We start from the raw sequence: 20,027 nt of genomic DNA, 5'->3' as shown, positions 1-20,027 counted from the left end.
GTCAAATGCCCCCACGGAAGGACATTCTCTGTGCTCCCTGGCTTCTCAGTGTCCTTGCTTTGGCCTGGTAGTTCCTTATTGTGTTATTGCCCCTTCGATGCTTTTGAGATTTAGAAATATTTTTATTTGTTTCATTTTAGTTGTTTTCAGTGGGAGGGTTGACGTGCATAACCCGTGGGAAACAGGAATCAGTCACAGCCTTTGGGCTTCCCTGCCTGCTCTGTTTCTAGAAGCCTCCAGTTTGGTGTCCCTGCGCTGATTCGTCTCCCGCAGAACAGAAGCCTCGCAGCCCTCTGTCCATGGAGGCCACCAGGAGGGGCTGTGACCCCAGGCTGGTCCACGTCCAGTCAGCCCCGTGACCCTGCCCTTTATGTAAATCGGAAACAGCTGTCCCTTCTTCAAGTTACAAGTTTTAAAATAAGCGTATTATTTCTTAATTATTATTGTAACAAACATGGGCTCTGTTTGAATAAGACTCTTAATTCCATCAGAAAATTGTCAAAACATACAAATTTAGTTACAAGACACTTTACTGCCATCTGCCAAAACGGTAGTAAACACACACGTTTTCTGTCTTCGCCGTGAAACAGCATATGATAATTTGCAAAGCAAGAAAGATGTCTGTGCTGTGAACACCACTCCCTTTGATGTGGCAACTGGAACAATTGTGTCAACAACCCTGAGTTCATCTTTAAAAAAAAATTCTTTTATTGTTCTTATTTCCTTAACATGTTAGATGTCTGTGTCCCTGTCCACTGTGCGTTTCTAGCTGGGCACTGCGGTGGCCTCTACCGGGTCCTCTGCCCCAGTCTGACCCTTTCTCCACACACGCCAGCGGCCGTCAGCACCCGGTGCCTGTGACAGCCTTGGCCTGCAGTGTCCTTCACTCCACTGTCTGACGGGCAAACTCCTGCCTGCCCTTCGAGACTCCGTTAACACTACCTTCCTGCACAGCCCTTCCCTCCAAACTACCGCACGACCTTCTCCTCTGCAGTACCTGCCATGGTGGATGCCACTCGCGGATCTGTTCATAAGTTTATTTCTCCACTTGGTGGTTTTTCCGCCTTGTGCGGTTTGCAGTTCCTCCTCTGTCCCCCCACCCCTTGCCCCCGGCAACACGAGTGCATGTTTACAGCAGCGTGCTACACTGTTTCCCAACCATGGCTTTGGTGCTTCCCTGTCATCAGGCTGTGTCAGGGCTCCTTGAAAAATCTTGATGATTTTTATGCTCCTTGTGTCTGACATGGTGCCTAGTCCTGGTAGATTTCTCTTTGCTTGCATTAACTTGTGTCTTCCTGGCCCATTTGATTTCTGGAAGAGCCAGTCCCTCTCCTTCCTACCCTCTGTGAGAGTCTGGGAGTGGCAGAGGGGACAGGGCTGTTTCACCAGCCGGCTAAGTGCTCTAGGCCCCAGGGAGCGTTTTCTTTTTTGCTGCACTTGTCATTAGTCACAGAGCCGCCAGGGGGCAGGGAGCCCCCGTCCTTCCTCAGAGCAATGACAAGCTGGAGTGAGGCAGTCTTCCTTCCACACAGAATCAATGCTCCAAGAGCTAATTTGCTGAAAGATCATTTTGCAAAATGGTCAACTTAGAAAATAATCGATTTGCTAAGACTCTGATGAGTTATTTTCAGAGCAATCCACGGATGCTTAATATTTCATTTAAGAAGGAGTGAGCTTTTTCTTCACTAAGTTTATGGTCGTCTCTGGTTTGGGGAAATGATTTCTTGCTGGGCCCTTAGCTCTGCCCCTAAACAGACTCCTGCCTCTGGCAGTGACCCAGCGTGGGCGAACGGCACTAACCCGGCCGAAGGTTCTCGTCTTCTGGTCTTGTGGCTTTATGTGTGTTGACCCACTGCCCTAGGAGGGGTGGGGGTCCTTCTTTACTAAGGAGTTAAGTGGGTGGGGGTGGCAGAGGCTTCGTCAGTTTTCCCCACCAAGGTGTGTCCTGTGTGTCCCTAAAACACTTCTTGGGCCATCCCAGCACAACCAGGTTTTCCTCCGGGTTCGTAGCAAGGTGAAGGAGTCCTTGAGGCTGGCACATGGGGACCAGTCCAAGGGGAAGGTGGGTCCCTCAGGATGTGATAGGCTGAGAGCAGCTCTGCAAAACCTATGATTCTGGCTACTTTAGAAACTTCATGTCTGAAGCACGCACCCCCGTACCTTAGCAGACCCCGTGGCTCCTCCTTCTGTGTGGCCCCTTTGGAAGGCTCCGACCACCTCAGACATTTAAAAAGCCAATGTGAGCCGAAGTGCACGCTGTCTGCAGCCTCTGCATCCTGAGCAGAGGATCCCGATGAAAGGTCTTGCTCATGTGGATGAGCCACAAGGCCATTCTGCTGAGCAAAATAAGGCAGTCACAAAAGGGCAGATTCTGCATGGTTCCACTCATAGAAGTATCTGAAGTCACCAAAAACCATAGGAACAGGATGTAGAAAGTGGTCGGTGGGGGGGGGGAAGGGGGGCACTGCAGGGTGAAAGGTTCAGCAGATCCGGTGCTCGACAACAGAACGTCCTTAACGCTACTGAACAGTCTGCTGAAAATAACTGAGATGGTAAATTTGATGTTATGTGTTTTTTACCCCCATAAAATAAAAAAAAATGTCTTACTCAGTGTCCAACTTCCTTATAAATATAGAGACTGGGGCTTTTGGACGCTGCGATCTCTCACAACAGGAGTTTCTGTGAGAGAAACTCCTGTTTCCGTGTTGTGATCTCCGCGGCTGGGCAGCGCAGGGGAAGGTTTGCCTGTGAGCCGCGACACTGGCTCCTCCCTGCGTCCCCACTGCTCCTGACGGGCTCACCCTGGGCCAGGCACGCCCCGAACTTCCTCTAGGGCTGCCTCTGTGCTTCTGTGGATGTGAAACCTATTTCCAGAAGCCTCTTCCTCTGCAGAAAGACTCGGAAATCCTCCTGCCAGGAGGACCCAGGCCCTGGGAAGCTGGTCACTCCCCTGCTGTCCTCTCCTCGCTCTCCACCGGGCACTGGCAGCTGCTTCCGCCTGGCAGAGCATGGAGACGCGGGACCCAGCGGGTCTGGAGGGCTCTGAGACCGAGAGAGGCCAGGGGACACGACCGCGGTACGTGAGCTCGTGTGTGCCCGTGTGTGCATGCTGCACGCATGAGGGGGTGGTGACAGGTTTGCCATGGAGAAGGCAGCCCGCCCAGCCATGGAGGGGCACTGCGGACTGCAGGAGGGTGTCGGGAGGGGGTACTTGGCCCCAAGGAAGAAAAAGCAGGTGGGAAGGAGGCTTCCCAGGAGCCTTGTGCTGGGGGATGGTGCCATAGAGCGGCCAGGGGAGGTCACCCGAGGCATGTGGCTTTCCACATTCCCTTTTGCAATATTTCCCAGCCTTTACACAGTTAGGGATCTATTAACTGGGCATCAGAGGTGCGCAATACTTTACCAAAAGCAATTATTTCTGATTTCCCCTGTATTTAAGCCAACCTGGCCCTCACGTTAATCCTTCCCTTCCTCTTGATGACTGACCCGCAGGGCAGCGACTAAAGCCCTCACCATGCTGGGCTCTGGAAGCATCTCTGACCACCTTTTTTTTCTAGAATGTTTATGGTTTTATGTCTTACATTTAAGTCTTTTATCTATCTTGAATTAATTTTTGTATATGGTGAGAGATAGGAGTCTTGTTTCATTCTTGTGCATGCGGCAATCCGGCTTTCCCAGCACCATTTATTGAATAGGGCTTCCTTTCACCAGTGTATGTTGTTGTCTGCTTTGTTGAAGATCAGTTGGTTGTGAGTAGATGATTTTCTTCCTAGGTCCTCTATTCTGTCTGTGGTCTATGTCTCTACTTTTATACCAGTACCATGATGTTTTGCTTACCATAGCCTTACAGTATAATTTGAAGTCTGTTAACATGATGCATCCAGATTTGTTCTTTTTGCTTAGGATTGCTTTGGCTACTTGGGCTCTTTTTTGTTTCCAAATGAAGCACAGAATTATTTTTTCTAGATCTGTGAAATATGATGTTGACATTTTGATGGGGATTGCATTGAATCTGTAAATCACTTTGGGTAGTATGAACATTTTAACAATATTGATTCTACCAATCTATGCGTATGAGATCTTTTTCCATTTATTTGTGTCATCTGCCATTTCTTTCATCAGTGTTTCATAGTTCTCCATATAGAGACCTTTCACTTCGTGGGTTAAGTATATTCCTAAATATGTTTCTTTGTAGCTATTTTGAATGGTATTGAGTCTTTGATTTGGCTCTCAGCCTAAGTGTTATTAGTATATAGAAATGCTACTGATTTGTGTACATTGATTTTGTAACCTGAGACTTTGCTGAATTTGTTTATCAATTCTTGGAGTCTCTTGGTGGAGTATTTAGGATTTTCTAGATACAAGATCATATTGCTAGTGAAAAGCAATAGTTTGACCTCCTTTTCCCCAATTTGGATGCCTTTTATTTCTTTCTCTTGCCTGATTGCTCTGGCTATGACTTCCAGTGCTATGTTGCATAGAAGTGGTGATAATGGGCACCCTTGTCTTATTCCAGTTGTTAGGTGGAATGCTTCCAACTTTTCTCCATTCAGTATGATGTTGGCTGTGGGTTTGTAGTCTATGGCTTTTATAATTTTGAGGTACGTTCCTTCTATTCCTGGTTTGTTGAAGATTTTTAATCATGAAAGGGTGCTGGATTTAATTAAATGCTTTTTCTGCATCTATTGAGATGATCATATGGTCTTTGCTTTTCTTCTGTTTACACGGTGAATCATGTTTATTTATTTGCACATGTTGAGCCATCCTTGAGCCCCTGAGACTTGATCATGGTTAATTATCTTTCTGATGTGCTGTTGAATTTGATTTGCTAGTATTTTGTTGAGAATTTTTGCATCTATACCCATAAAAGATATTGATCTGCCATTTTCTTTTTTTGTTGTGTTTTTTCCTGGCTTTGGTATCAAGGTGATACTGGCTTCATAGAATGAGTTAGGGAGGGTTCCCTCCTTCTCAATGTTTTGGAATAATTTCTGTAGGATGGGTTCTTCTTTGCACGTCTGGTAGAATTTGGCTGTGAATATGTCTAGTCTGGGGTCTTTTTGGGTTGGGAGTATTTTTTTATTACTGCTTCGATTTCACTGCTCATTATTGGTCTGTTCAGAATTTCTGTTTCTTCATGATTGAGGCTAGGGAGGTTGTTTGTTTCCAGGAATTTAACCATTTCCTCTATATTTTCTAGTTTATGTGCATAGAGATTTTCATAGTATTCATGGATGATATTTTGTATTTCTGTGGTATCAGTTGTAATGTCTCCTTTTTCATTTCTTGTTGAGCTCATTTTGGTACTTTCTCTTCTATTTCTGGTTAGAGGTCTTTCGATTTTGATTATCTTTTCAAAGAACCAACTGTTTGTTTTGTTGATTCTTTGTAATTTTTTTTGTTTCCATTTTGTTTAGTTCTGCTCTGAGCTTTGTTGTTTCTTTTCTTCTGCTGGCTTTGTGTTTGGTTTGCTTTCCTTTTCCTTTGAGATGTGACATTAGGTTGTTAATTTGTGATCTTTTTGTCTTTTTAATGTATGAATTTAAGCCTGTGAATTTTCCCCTTAGGACTGCTTTTTCTGTGTCCCATAGATTTTGCTAGCTTATGTCTCCTTTGTGATTAAGTTTGAAGAATCTTTTGATTTCCGTCTTAATTTCATCATTGACTGAAGAATCATTCAGCAGCAGGTTGTTTAATTTCCATGACTTTGTGTAGATTTGAGTGTTTCCCTTGGAATTGATTTCTAGTTTTATTGCACTGTGGTCTGAGAAGACACATGGTATGATTTTGATTGTTTGAATTTGCTGAGACATCTTTTGTGGCCTATAATATGATCAATCTTGGAAAATGTTCCATGTGCTGGTATGTTCAGTAGTTTTTGGGTAGAATGTTCTCTAAATGTCTGTTAGGTCAATTTGTTCTGGAGTCCTGTTTAATCTAGTTTTTCTTTATTGATTTTCTGCTTTGATGATCTCTCCATCTCTGTCAGTGGGCTGTTGAAGTCCTTGGCAATTATGTCGTCACTGTTTATTTCTTTGCTTAAAGTAGAATTTGCTTTATGAATCTGGGAGCTCCTGTGTTAGGTACATATATCTTTAGGACTGTTATGTCTCTTGTTGAATTGCTCCCTTTACCATTATATAATGATCATCTTTGTCTTTTTTTTTTTTACCATTGTTGATTTAAAGTCTACTTTGTATGATATAAGAATGGCTGTACCTGCTCACTTTTGGTTTTCATTTGCATGGAACATTTTTTTCCATCCCTTTAACTGAGTCTGTGCAAGTTCTTGAGAATTAGATGTGTTTCTTTAAGACAGCATATACTTGGGATGTGTTTATTCATCCATTCAGCCAGTATGTGTCTTTTCAGTGGGACACTGAGGCTGTTCACATTCAGTGTTAGTATTGATATGTAGGATACTGTTCTGTTCATCATGTTGGATGATACCTTGTTGGTTTTTTTTTCTCTCTTGTGCTACTGTTTTATAAAAGCTATGAGTTTAACTTGTGGGTGTTTTTTACACTGATGGGTATCTATTGTGCTATTCCATGTATAATGCAGTTCTGAGTATTTCTTGTAGGGCAGGTCTAGTAGTGACAAATTCCCTTAGTGTTTACTTATCTAAAAAAGTCTTTATTTATCCATAATTTATGACACTTAGTTTTACAGGATACAAAATTCTTGGCTGTCAGTTGTTCTGTTTAAGAAGACTAAAAATAGGGCCCCAATTCTTTCTGGCTTATAAGGTCTCCACTGAGAAGCCTGCTGTTTGACCATTGCTATTAATTATGAGATTTACTTCAATGTTGAAAGTGTGTGTTTACTGTGGTTTCTAGCATATCTGACTCCTTATGGTTCCTAATGGTAAAAACATTTCAAAGAACTATAAGGGATCTTGGGGTCTGTTTCAGAGATGAGAGCACAGGAAGATCCTGGGAAAAAGGGGTTCTTGTTCTAATGTAATTTGAGTCTAGGACTTCAGTAGCTCAAATTATTTAGGGAAAATTTGGCTCAAAAAGAGCCTCTTCCTTGCTGTTCTCCTATCCATACTGTGTGTTAGTTGAACATTGATGTGCTGCTTTTTGTCCCAACAGAGCCAGCAAGAGCCTGTGTCAGCAGAACATGTTAGAGCAGAGTTGCTGCATGTCCGAACTGCGGCTCCTCCTCCTGGGGAAATGTCAGTCAGGAAAAAGTGCCACAGGAAACACCATTCTGGGCAAACCTGTATTTAAGTCACTGTGCAGTGGTCGGATGGTGACTACAATGTGCCAGAGAGAGCATGGGGACCTGAAAGGGAGGGAGGTTGTGGTCATTGACACCCCTGACCTTTTCTCAAAAGTTTATGCTGAAGACAAGCAACGCAACATCCAGCACTGCTTGGAGCTCTCTGCTCCCAGCCTCCATGTCCTGCTCCTGGTAATTCGCATCGGCTATTATACAAGGGAGGATAAGGAAATAGTCCTGGGAATCGAAAAGGTGTTTGGATCTGAAGCCAGGAGGCACATCATTATTGTTTTCACTCACAAGGATGATTTGAAAGATGACTGGCTGCACAACTACATCGATAACAATGAGTCTCTCAAGGAGCTGGTTCAAAATTGTGGGGGCCGATACTGCGTTTTCAACAACAAGGCAGGTGAGGACGAACGGATCGCCCAGGTGTCAGAGCTCCTCTGCAAGATCAAGGATTTAGAGGTTGAGAACCAAGGACCATATTGTGTGAACTTCAAAATGGAAGGCAGCAGATTCCAGGTAAAAATTCTTGTTAATGTCTCTAAGGATTTCTTTGTTGCTGAAGCTAGTGGGATAAAGATGGATACAAATACATGAAATATTGCTTTGTGTGATGGAACTTGAGTTTTATTTAAGGAGATATTTATATATAATCTGAAGTAATAAGAGATATCAGACTGTAGGCTATTTTAAGTATCAGCCTAGGGACTTTAGACTTTCTTGGCAAATTAATGGACAAGTTTAACCCCTTATCTTACCTGGCCCCTCATATTATTGAAGACACAAATGATTCTTTAGACTCTCTCTTTGCCTAACTTCAACAGAACTACCCTCTTATTGTTTGTTTTTTCCTGCTTTATTTCTGGCTACTCCAAAGATTGCTGAGTCCTCCTCTAATCTCTGACCTCTAAAAGTTGACATCCTCAGGGCTTGGTTCTGGCCCTTCTTCAATTCCTTATACTCTCTTCTCAGATGATCCCACATTTTTATGGCACTGAGCTCCATTTATTGCTAGCATTTTCAAAATCATTAAAAGTAGTAACTGTAGTCTGTCCACAGTCTGACCTTTGAGCTCAGACTCCTTTGTGCAATTGCTACTTGGCATTTCCACTTGTCTCTCTTAATTTTTGGTCTGTCTTAAAGCTATAAGACTTTTCCTCTCAATTCAATCAATGGTTATAGTGCTCATCATGATCTTCATACCTAAGCCCAGATGTCAGCTTTGATGCCCTGCTGGCTTGCGTCTGAAATTATCGGGGATCTATCTACCTGAAATCCACCTACTTTCCACCATCTCTGCTCCCACCACCTGGTCCAAGCCAGCATCTTTTCTTGCCTATACTATTTTAACTTACTAATGACATTCATTCTTGGACCTTATACCCTAATCCATTTTACACATAATAGCCAGGGTGGTATTTTATTTAATTTTTTAACATGAAAGGAAAATGTCCTTGTAACTAAGGAAAATACAAAAATGCAGGCTTTTGCCTTTGAGGAGCTTACACTTCAACTGGAGCGACTTATGCACAGGAAACAAAGCACTCACCGGCTCAGTGTAAGTAGGGGAGGCTGAGACAGGATGCTGGATCTGTAAGTGCCAGAGGATGAAAAGCAGGCAAAAGTGGAGCCTGGGGGAAGTTTTGGCCAAACAGAGAGACTTCTTAGAGGTGGAGAGCAATAAGCCTAAGCAGGATGAAAATAAGAAGAAAATCAACATGTATTTGGTGCCTGCTAGATTCCAGATACATACATAAGCTGATGAAGTCTTCATGGCACCTCTATGCACAGCTGTTCTACTGATGAGGAAACCGAGGCTCAGGAGAACCTGTGCTACCCAGCCTTTTATCTCCTATGCCTGGGTTCTCTCTCTTTACCACAATCTGTCTCTCTCTTGAGGACTGTGTGGAACAGGGATGTCAGCAAAGAGGAGGATGAGTTTTCTACAACGAATCCCCCTTGTTTAAATGCTTTGGTCACTTCCCGCTGATCTTACAATGACGTTCAGAACCTGGCTGAACTGTAATCCGGCCTGGCTCCTTGCCCTGTACCCTTTCTGTGCGCTGGTGTCACAGACCTTCCCGTGGGCCGCTGAGATACGCTCACGTCCGTCCGTGCCAGAGCCTCGAGCCCGCGTCTGTCTGCGCTGACACTGCTCTCCCGCCCCACCCTGTGTCAGCCTGCGTTTGTTTATCCACCTGCCTCGCTGAAGCTCACTCCTCAGGGTCGCCTCCCCGACCCTCCTGACTCTCAGGACCCTGAAACGAGCCCCCACAGCTCCCCTCCCCTCATGGCACCCCTCAGACTGGTCACCACCGTATCAAGTGATTCCAATGGTGCCTCCCCCCATGCTCCATGACAGCAGAAATCACGCCTGCTTTGTCGCCTGCGGTATCCCAGTTCTGTCTTCTGTGAGACAGAGATCATGATCACATGTATCTCAGGAGCTGCTGGCAGGATTCAATGAGATGCTTACCAGTTGTTAACAAATACTTGAAATTTGGTAGGTGTTCAGTAATTATTAGCTGTTATTACTTTATGAAAATGTATGAGAGTCAAAGAAATTATAGAGACCTCAAGGACTTTAACAATCCAGAGACTGAGTCAGATCCCTCCTTTTAGGACTCTATGCCCTAGAAATAAAAACATTAGTATATATAAAGATATATGGACAAGAATAGTTATCACAGAATTTTAAAAATAGTAAAACCAGAAATAACCTGGAGATCAATCAATAAAAGGCTGGTTGCATTAGTTATGCATGTCCACGCTATGGAATAAATTGTATCTACTAGAAAGAATGATGTAGATTTATCTGCATTGACTTCTGCCAATGTACAGGATACATTACATACTACAGACACCTAATAAGTGTCTTTATATGTCCACATATGCTTGTATGTATTAGTGTAAATGTAGAAAAACATAGAAGGATATATATCAGTTAAAAACTGTTGCTTTTCTGGTGGATTGGAGATGCAAAGATTATTAATTTTTATATTATGCACATTTACATTGTAACAATCTTTTGTGTTTAAGTAACACTAAAGAATTTGAACTGGGCTATGTAAGGTGAAAGAAATCTAACAATCATAGCTGAATGGAGAGGACTCTGGGAGAGGGATGATTAAAAGTATCAAAGACATTAGGCAGGGCTAGGCAAGAAAGCAGAGGGAGGGTTTCCTTGGCTGACATGGAGATTTAACAAAGATGAAGTTAAAATGAAGCCTAGGAACTTTCTAGGAATGGCAGGTTCATCAAGACTGCATGTCACGTTTTTACTTCCTTTCTTGATTCCATGGCAATTTAAATTTTGGGAGTGAGTATAGGATTCACCAAGCAGGAGAAAGGGACGCCAATTATGTGTTTGGCCCCCATCCTGTCGTCTCTATTTGCCAAATTTGCGGGGGAGTTTTCAAATTTTGCTGGACCTCATGTTGGAAGAAGCTTCATCTCCATTGTGAGAGCAGTGAGGGAAGGAGACATTGGAGATGTTGCCACCTCTGGGAACCGGTCCCAGCAGCAACAGTGGGATCTAAGGATCAACTGTCATTCTGGACAGGTCCACAAAGGCCATTGAAGAGCATAACCAGGGCCTTGATTTGACCACTTCCGAATCAGCAGATTACTCTGAATTATATATTTAGGTTTCCGTTTTTTTAATTTGCAAAAAGATGAGATTTGAAATCTATGTGCATCATTTTTTTCCTCTATTTTCTAGGATTGTGTGAATGAAGGAACATCTCAGGAGGGGGACCATCTGCATGGTAAGTTGATCCTTTAAAATATTAAGCTCATATCTGTATTCTTTTTAGTCCATTATGCAGCCAAGTTGAAGTGAATAAATTATCCATGTAAATCAGAACAAAAATGCACCCTGGAGACCTAGCCTAGGTTATTGCCCACCGGTTCTCCAAGGACCCTCCTAACACTCATGAATAGGTGCAGTACCAGCAAAAGTCCTGGAAACACTGTCCCTGGACTTCTCTGAAATGTTACAGAGCTAGGCTTACCTCTTGTGGCTCCTTTCCTAACTCAGCCTCTTCTTTCCGGCCCTGGATCCAGCATTGTCCAGGTTTTGACTCCTGTTAGGAAAGCAGAAATCAGTCTTTTGTGGACAATAACAACTTGTAGAATTCGCTGATGGAGCGAGGTATCCATGTAACGATGGCTGTTAATGAAGTGTCTATCCTGCCCATCTGCACAAGTCAATGCATGTAGACCTACCTCTTTCTGTTTAGTAGATGCAATTTGTTTCATAATGTGGACATATGCAACTACCACAACCATGCCTTTGTTGATGGATTTGCAGGTTATTTCTGGGTCAGCCCTATGCAAGAGCTGAGTATTCGGCAGTGAACAAGATAGTTTTTCTCATGGAACCTCCCCATATTATAAAATCATAATTTTGATAATAATGATAAATGTAGGTGACATTATGTGCCGGGAAATAACTTTTATATATATAATTCCATCCTCACAGCATGTAATATACAATCCTTTTAAAAATATATAGTTTGGTCCTCATAACAGCCCTGTGGAGGAGGCATCATTATCGTTACCCTTATTGCACAAATGGATGAACTCAGACAGAAATGTGTGAATTCAGGCAGTGGGGTCCAAATTCCTGCCGATGCCCTTCAGCCAAGACCCCCAGGAACACACTGTGACTGAACAGAACTGGGTTTACTGACGCATGGCCTGCCATGGGGAATCACGGGGCATCTCAGAAAGACGGGGCTGGGAAGGATTTTCATAGGATGTGGGCTTGCGTTAGGTGAGCTTGAGGAAGGTTCCAGAAGGTGGGCCTTTGCTCCGGATGGATACTATCAGGAAGTGGGAGTAGTGCCACGACAAGGTATTTTAATAGTTTTTTCTCAAAGGTGATGAGGGTGAAGTGAGGCTAAAGCTGTCAGGAAGTAGCTGTCATCGTCTTAGCCAGGACAGGATGTCTGGGCAATGCTCTTGTGCTTCTCTGTGTTCGGACGTGACGGTGGAGTGGTCATGGCCACAGAGCGCTCGTGTCTGATGTTCTGTGATATTGGGGATGAGGAACAGGAGGGGGCCACTGCCTCGCTGTGGATGTCGGACAAGCTCCTGGCTCTCAGGGGTCCTGTTTCCTTCCTCAGCTCCTCCCTTTAACCACTACACCATATTCTCTCCTGAATTGAAGGGAGAGACAATATTTGAAAGAATGAGTTGTTATTTTGGTAGGAGTCATAAAGGAAGATATATGGCACCTAATCTGTACAGCTTTGGGGGAAGCAATTTAGGGGAAGCTCTCGTGAAAAAATGATATTTGCACACGAACCAGAAGGCCCAGCAGGAGTTGGACAGTATAAGAGATGAGGAAAGCGCTATCGTATGTACCAAAGCCCTGAAGGTGATGAAGGACGAGAGGGGGAGTTTGAGAGAGGGAGGAAGGGAGGCTTCGAGGCCTGATTCAAGTCCCTCCTTACCCACTAGGCCAGTCGGGACATTAAGGACTTTACAGGTGCTGTTTCCCTTGTTCCTGCAACAGCCCCATGACATGGGCATTAATACGCCCATCCTAGCAATGTGTAAGCTGAGATTCACAAAGTAGAAACTTTTCCCAGGTGACACAACACGGACCTGGTGTCATTAGCATTTTAGCCATCTCGCTTTGCGCTAAATGCGGTGCTCATTCCATCTCCCTGCCCTGCTGCTCAGAGGGTGAACGACATCCCTGCCCATGAGGGCTGCTGATGCACCAGCCTCCGTGCATATTCCCTGCAGTTGCTGACTCTACTTTTTGCTCAGTACAGGAGTCTGGTGTTGACCTTGGGTCACAGGAGAGGTGGTGGGAGCAGGGGATGTATGGAGATATAGTTTTTGGGTGCAGTTTTGCAGGTTTTTACAGCAATTTATTGCGGTATGATTTACATAGAGTAAAATGCATGAATCTTAAGTATACAGCTTGGTGCCTTTTCCCATATCAACACATATGTGATCACCATCTAGATAAAGATCTAGAGCATTTCCATCACCTTAGAAGTTCTTACTGCCCCTCTCCAAAGAGATCCACTGGGCGTACTTCTATCAACATAGATTAATTTTGATTCTTGAACTTTGTGCAATGGAGTCGTATAGTACGTTGTTTTTGTATTTGGCTTCTTTCACTTGAGATCCATCCATGTTGCATATCACTAGTTTATTCTATTTTTTAAAATTGCCGAGTGTATTTGGTTTTAGGAATATACCACCAAGGGGCATTTAAAAATCAGATTCTCCTCACTCCTACCTTAGCACCTGGGCCTCTGGTCCCAGTACTTGCCCGGGGTAACAGAATGAGGGGCACCCTGAGGGCAGAGGCCAATGAGGGCCAGATTTAGCATGTTCCTGTTCCCGGGAAATCTCAAGCTCCTGGCATGTCTCTTAGTTGCCCCGTGCTCCCTGTGTGGCTTTTACCTTGATGGATAGCTTCTGGCTGAGCCTCAATTCTAGTGGTTCAGGGTGCTGTTGCCATTCTCTCCAAAAACTCACAGGGATGAGAAATAAAACTTGTCCACGTTCATATTCAACTGCCGGAAGAGACTCTAAATTTGTCTGTCCCACAGGCCCAGGGGAGAGGCAGAGGCAGGACACAGGACCTGAGTGGAACCCGGAGGCATCAGAACTGAGGGTCCTCCTCGTGGGGAAGTGCGGCGCTGGAAAAAGTGCAGCAGGAAACAGCATTCTGGGGAAGCAGGTCTTTGAGACCAAATTCAGCCAGCAGCCAGTAACCCAGAGCTTTCGGTCTGAGAGCAGAATCTGGAGACAGAAGAAAGTTTTGATCATTGATTCTCCAGATATCTCATCTTCAAAGAACGTTGAGTCAGAGCTTAGGGAATACACCTGTGCCGGCCCCCATGCCTTCCTGATGGTGACGCCACTGGGCTTGTACAGCAAGAAAGATGAGGCGGTGCTGGACACCATCCAAAGCAATTTTGGAGACAAATTCATGGAGTACATGATCATTCTCCTTACCAGGAAAGAAGATTTAGGGGAGGAGGATCTAGATGAGTTCTTAAGAAGCAGCAAGCAAGCTGATCTCTACGGGCTCATCCAGAAATGTGAAGGCAGATACAGCGCCTTCAACTACCGGGTGACGGGAGAAGAGGAGCAAAGGCAGGTGGATGAGCTTCTGCAAAAAATTGAGAACATGGTGCAGCAGAACAGAAACAAGCCTTGCATCTTTTGGGAAAAAGGTAAAATGAGAAATAGAAAACATTTTCATATATACTGTTTAAAAATAGATATAAAATACATAAGAACTTTTATTTTCTAAGAGGCATAGAGAAGATAGAAAGGACATCTATCTTTTCTCTACCTCCTTTCTTTCTCAGATTGTACTGAAGTTATGACCTTTCCAGGCACAGTGTCCTGAACTGGTCTTTAATTCTTTTGTGACCCTTAACCCATCTCCCCAGCTGAATGGTGAGGGTCTTGAGGGAAGGAGTTGACCTTTCCCAATCTCATTTTCCCCACAGTGTACTGTTGCCCAGGGCTCGGCTCACTGCCCTCTCCTCTACCGCAGGAGGACTCCCCAGCCCTCAGTTCCACACGTAGACCTGAGCTGAGATCCTTCCCATTATTACTCATCCCATTCTCCTCTGCTTCAAACATCCTTACCCAGGAAGAATTGCAGATCCAAATGGGCATATATGTTTACTGAACACTTTCAGTGTTCCCCATGGAAGGCCAGACACTTGGGAGCCTCTTAAAGACATACAGATATGTGGGGAAGTCAGACAGGCTGTGCGGAGAAAGCCCAATTTGAAACAGTCTTTGGAGAATGGGTAGGGTTTGGCTGAGTGAGCAGAAAGCTGGAAGACCTTCCAGCGAGTACACTAGCAATCTGAAGCAAAGAGGCAGGACTACCGAGCATGCCACTTGTTTGGGGACAATAAAGATGGTTTTGATGGAGGTGGGGGTTCATAGCTCTAGATAATGTGGGATGGGGGGCCTGGTGCCGTAGCTCACGCCTGTAATCCTAGCACTCTGGGAGGCCGAGGCAGACAAATTGTTTGAGCTCAGGAGTTAGAGACCACCCTGAGCAAGAGTGAGACCTCATCTCTACAAAAAATAGAAAGAAATGATCTGGACAGCTAAAAATATATAGAAAAAATTAGCCGGGCATGGTGGCACATGCCTGTAGTCTCAGCTACTTGGGAGGCTGAGGCAGAAGAATTGCTTGAGCCCAGGAGTTTGAGGTTGCTGTGAGCTAGGCTCAAGCCACGGCATTCTAGCCCAGGCAACAGAGCGAGACTCTGTCTTCAAAAAAAAGTGGGATGGGGAGGTTAGACTAGATTTCAGAGACACCTGAGAACCAGACCCTCTGTAGGCACAGAAGCAGAGACTGAAATACATGACAAATATAGGGTTTCAGAAGATGAAGCTACTGTTCATCCTGTAAGCATAACTATGAGACCGTGGGCTCAGGATAAGCAGTTCAGTCATTTCCCCTGAAAGGAAGAGCATGGGATGGGCTTTCCTCCCTCTTTGCTTTGAGGCAGATATTAGTCACTTGATAAAGAGTTCATAATGGAAGAGAACTGTGATAAAGCCTGATTGAGCACTGGACCATCACAGCAGTGCAAGTGCAAAGGCATAAGAAAAACCTTCAAAGAATACCTATTGTAATGTCTCTGTGCATCTGTAAGTTCCATTCATAGGGAAATTTATTCTCTTTCTCCATCGCTGACACCACACACAGCAGTGTTCAGTGAATATTCATTATTACAACCACAAAGTGCCTTTTGACTCATTAGTGAAGGACAATTAAGTTCAATGTGGATTTAATGAGAAATAAAGTTTAGCATGATCTAAGCATGGAAACTGCTAATCCATCAATGGTATATATAGTTGCTTTTTCATGAAAGTCAATTCTATAGAATAATTCTTTAAATATCTTAAGGAGAGATTGCTACAGTTAGCACTAATTGGCAATGGGAAGACATAGTTGTAACAAGAACAGACGACAAAAGGACGAGATGTGTAGATGGGACCTGGCTGAGGGGGAAAAGAGCCATAAGGCCAGTGGCACTCACAGGAGCCAGGGAGTCAGAGAAGGTGCCAGAAAAAAGGGGCAGGGCAGATTCAGAGGTAGGAACAGTGCCATGTTAGTGGATGAGCACTGGGTGGAGACAGTGGTCTGAGTCCTGCTGCTGAGTTCACTGAGTGAACCAGGACAAGCCACTCCCGTGCCTGGGAATTGACCTGCCAGGTGAGAGGGAGGCCTTGGCGCTGCCCGAGCATCCCCGCTGCTTTAGCGATGTCATCCTGCTTTGTGGCATGACTTTAGTTTTTCTTATTTTTTATTTTATTTATCTATCTATTTATCTTTAAACTTTAAAAATTTTCAATAGATTTAGGAGGTACAAATGGGGATTTGCTACGTGGATATATTGTATAGTGGTGAAGTATGGGCTTTTAGTGTGCCCGTCACCTGAATAGTGTGCATTGTACCCGACAGGTAATTTTTCATCCCTCACAATTCTCCCACCCTCCTCTCTTGTGAGTCTTCGGTGCCCTTATACCACTCTGGGTGACCATGCATAGCCATAGCTTAGCTCCCATTCATAAGTGAGAACATGCAGTATTTGGTTTTCTGTTCCTGAATTACTTCACTTAGGGTAATGGTCTCCAGTTCCATCCAAGTTGCTGAAAAAGACATTATTTCATTCTTTTTTTATGGCTGAGTAGTACTCCATGGTGTGTGTGTGTGTGTGTGTGTGTGTGTGTGTGTACAACATTTTTTTTATCCAGTTATCAGTTGATGGGTACTTAGGTTGATTCCATATCTTTGCAATTGTGAATTGTGCTGTGATAAACATATGAGAGTGCAGGTGTCTTTTTGATATAATAACTTCTTTTTCCAGTTATCAGTTGATGGGTACTTAGGTTGATTCCATATCTTTGCAATTGTGAATTGTGCTGTGATAAACATATGAGAGTGCAGGTGTCTTTTTGATATAATAACTTCTTTTTCTTTGAGTAGATACCCAGTAATGGAATTGCTGGATCAAATGGTAGATCCACTTTTAGTTCTCTGAGAAATCTCCACAATGATACCCACAGAGGTTGTACGAGTTTCCATTCCCACCAGCAATGTATGAGTGTTCCTTTTTCATCACATCTGCACCAGAATCTATTATTTTTTGACTTTTTTTTTTTTTTGAGACAGAGTCTCACTCTCTTGCCTGGGCTAGAGTGCTGTGATGTCAGCCTAGCTCACAGCAACCTCAAACTCCTGGGCTCAAGTGATCCTCCTGCCTCAGCCTCCCGAGTAGCTGGGACTACAGGCATGCGCCACCATGCCTGGCTAATTTTTTCTATTTTTAGTTGTTTGGCTAATTTCTTTCTCTTTTTAGTAGAGACAGGGTCTCGCTCTTGCTCAGGCTGGTCTCGAACTCCTGACCTCGAGCAATCCTCCCGCCTCGGTCTCCCAGAGTGCTAGGATTACAGACGTGAGCCACCGCGCCTGGCCTGTTTTTTGACTTTTTACTAATGCCCATTCTAATTGTAGTAAGATGATATCTCATTGTGGTTTTAATTTGCATTTTCCTGATGATTATCCTGTAGAGCATATTTTCATGTATTTTTTGGCCATCTGTATATCTTCTTTTGAAAAATGTCTGTTTATGTAGTTTGCCCAGTTTTTAAAAAATTTTTTTTATGTCAGCATATTACGAGGGTACAAATGGTTAGGTTACATATATTGCCTTTGCCCCACCCGAGTCAGAGCTTCAAGAGTGTCCATCCTCCAGACAGTGCCCACCGTACCCGTTAGGTGTATATAAACCCATCCCCTTCTCCCCCTGCCCGACACCTGATGAATGTTACTATATGTGCACTTAAGTGTTGATCAGTTAATACCAATTTGATGGTGAGCACATGTGGTGCTTGTTTTACCATTCTCGTGATAATAGGGTTGCTTGATTTTTTTCTTGCTGAGTTGTTTGATTCTGGGTATTATCGTTTGTCAGATGCATAGTTTGCTAATATTTTCTCCCATTCTGTAGGTTGTTTATTATGTAACTTTAAAGTCCAATTCTAGATAAGCCCAGGGTCACAAATCTTTTCTGCTTTCCTTCTGACAGAAATCCTGAACCTGATCCTCGTGGGGAAGTGTGGGACTGGAAAGAGTGCAACCGGGAACACCATCCTGGGCAGTGTCGTCTTCCTCTCTCAGCTCCAAGCCCAGCCGGTCACCAAGGTGTGCCAGAGTGGCAGGAAGACGTGGGATGGGCAGGACGTGGTGGTGGTGGATACTCCCTTCTTCAACCAGATGCCTAGTGCTGAGAAGGATCCGTCCTGGTTAGGGGAGGAGACTAAACGCTGTGACTCCTGCTGTGAACAAGGGACCAGGATTTTTGTCCTGGTGTTCCAGGTGGGGCGATTCACCAGTGAGGACAAAGCCATGGTGGAGGAACTGGAGTCCACCTTCGGAAAGGATGCGATCCGTTATGCCATTGTGCTGTTCACCCGGACGGAGGACCTTGGGCAGGGGACGCTTGAAGATTACGTCGAGAACACAAAAAACAAAGCCCTTAAGAACATAATTACAAGGTGTGGGAAGCGATATTGTGGTTTTAGTAACAAAAAAACTGGCCAAGCTGGGGAAGCCCAGGTGAAAGCTCTTTTGACACTGGCCAACGAGCTGAGAAGGAAGCGTAGAGGTGATGGGAATGGCTATTTATGGGAGAATGTCATAAAACATATCAAACATGCTCAGGAAAAGTGCAATATGAAAAAAATCCTAAAGCATTTTAAAGGTTAATGTAAGTAGCTGAAAAGCCTGGGGTCTCCTTAAGTTAGAGACACCCTCAGGTTGGAGAGGGGGGCATGGTAGGACTCATGGATGGGAAGAGGGTCTATGGCTTTGAGGGCTTGGGAGGTAAATGTATCCCACCTTCAGCTGTTTGTAGGTAAATTGTGAGGCTGGGGCAAATATAGCGGACTGTAAAGGAAAAGGAGTCCAGGAGTAGACAGTCTGGGGCTGGCGGGCACTAACTTTCCAGCTTCATCCTGTCTTTCCACCCACCTTCATTGGCATGTGGCTTCTACACTCAAGTTTGCTACTTGGTTCCCAGACCGTAGTGTCCTACCCATGGCTCAGAAGAAATTAATAATACTGAGAGCTGCCTGGGCTGGGCGATATGTGAGACGGAAAATAGGGAATCTTCTTCAGGGTAGGTATAGGGTCAGATGTTTTCAATCACTTTACATGATTTGATGTTATTTGCTTATTTTCTCCCTTACAATACCAGGTTACCTTCAAGATTAACCCATTTATAAAAGCATGGACTGTCATTATTAATATTTTTGGACTTCGCATAACCCTTTATATGATGATGTCTAAAAACGTGTATGTAAACATATTCAGTTGAATGAAATAATAAACATGAATTAGATTACAAATTCATGTTCTCCTTTCGATCTCTATTTTTCTGATTTAGAGAAAGTCTGCCTTCATGAAGAGGCAATTGAGATGTTTTGACATACTTTTTGATTCAGGTGAGGTTTTTGCAACTTTGGTGCCTGAGAGCCTTTAGATTGGTGACAGCCACTTGGTGACAGGTCTGTGCCAGCTCAGGTGTCTTCCACTCTGGACATTTACTACAGCAAGAACAAATAAATGTAACCAATGTTGGAACCAGAAACATGGGAGGAATAAGGTCTGGAAGGCATTCCATGTGTCTTCCCTGAGAGATCCCAGTTGCCACCCACAGCTGAGCAGGTGACACTGGGAGCTGCACATGGCGGGGTATGCATAGGTTAAGCAATCT

The 20,027-nt window shown here is 44.1% G+C and overlaps 1 protein-coding gene across 2 annotated transcripts; it reads left to right on the top strand.

Moving 5' to 3' along the window:
• The first annotated feature begins 2,785 nt into the window (after window positions 1–2,785).
• Window positions 2,786–19,659, top strand: GIMAP8 (GTPase, IMAP family member 8). Of its 2 annotated transcripts, none has more exons than XM_045565041.1 (5): window positions 2,786–3,076; window positions 7,098–7,755; window positions 10,958–11,003; window positions 13,815–14,444; window positions 18,339–19,659. In XM_045565041.1, exons 1-5 carry the CDS (start codon window positions 3,009–3,011, stop codon window positions 19,016–19,018), a joined length of 2,082 nt encoding a protein of 693 aa, XP_045420997.1. In that variant the 5' UTR covers window positions 2,786–3,008; the 3' UTR covers window positions 19,019–19,659. The 2 variants fall into 2 exon arrangements, with proteins under 2 accessions (XP_045420997.1, XP_045420998.1); XM_045565042.1 differs by lacking the exon at window positions 2,786–3,076 and adding an exon at window positions 3,743–3,749.
• Window positions 19,660–20,027: the final 368 nt, after the last annotated feature.

This window comes from Lemur catta, chromosome 11 (genome assembly GCF_020740605.2).
Source record: "Lemur catta isolate mLemCat1 chromosome 11, mLemCat1.pri, whole genome shotgun sequence".
NCBI classification, from domain to species: Eukaryota; Metazoa; Chordata; class Mammalia; order Primates; family Lemuridae; genus Lemur; species Lemur catta.
This window is presented reverse-complemented; position numbering and strand designations above follow the sequence as displayed.

What these genes read in the sequence shown, in the direction of transcription:
- GIMAP8 (XM_045565041.1), top strand. Translation starts at nt 3,009, where the DNA reads ATGGAGACGCGGGACCCAGCGGGTCTGGAGGGCTCTGAGACCGAGAGA. An exon ending in TGGAAGGCAGCAGATTCCAG is followed by an intron (nt 7,756 to 10,957) that starts GTAAAAATTCTT and finishes TCTATTTTCTAG; the next exon opens with GATTGTGTGAATGAAGGAAC. An exon ending in GGAGGGGGACCATCTGCATG is followed by an intron (nt 11,004 to 13,814) that starts GTAAGTTGATCC and finishes TCTGTCCCACAG; the next exon opens with GCCCAGGGGAGAGGCAGAGG.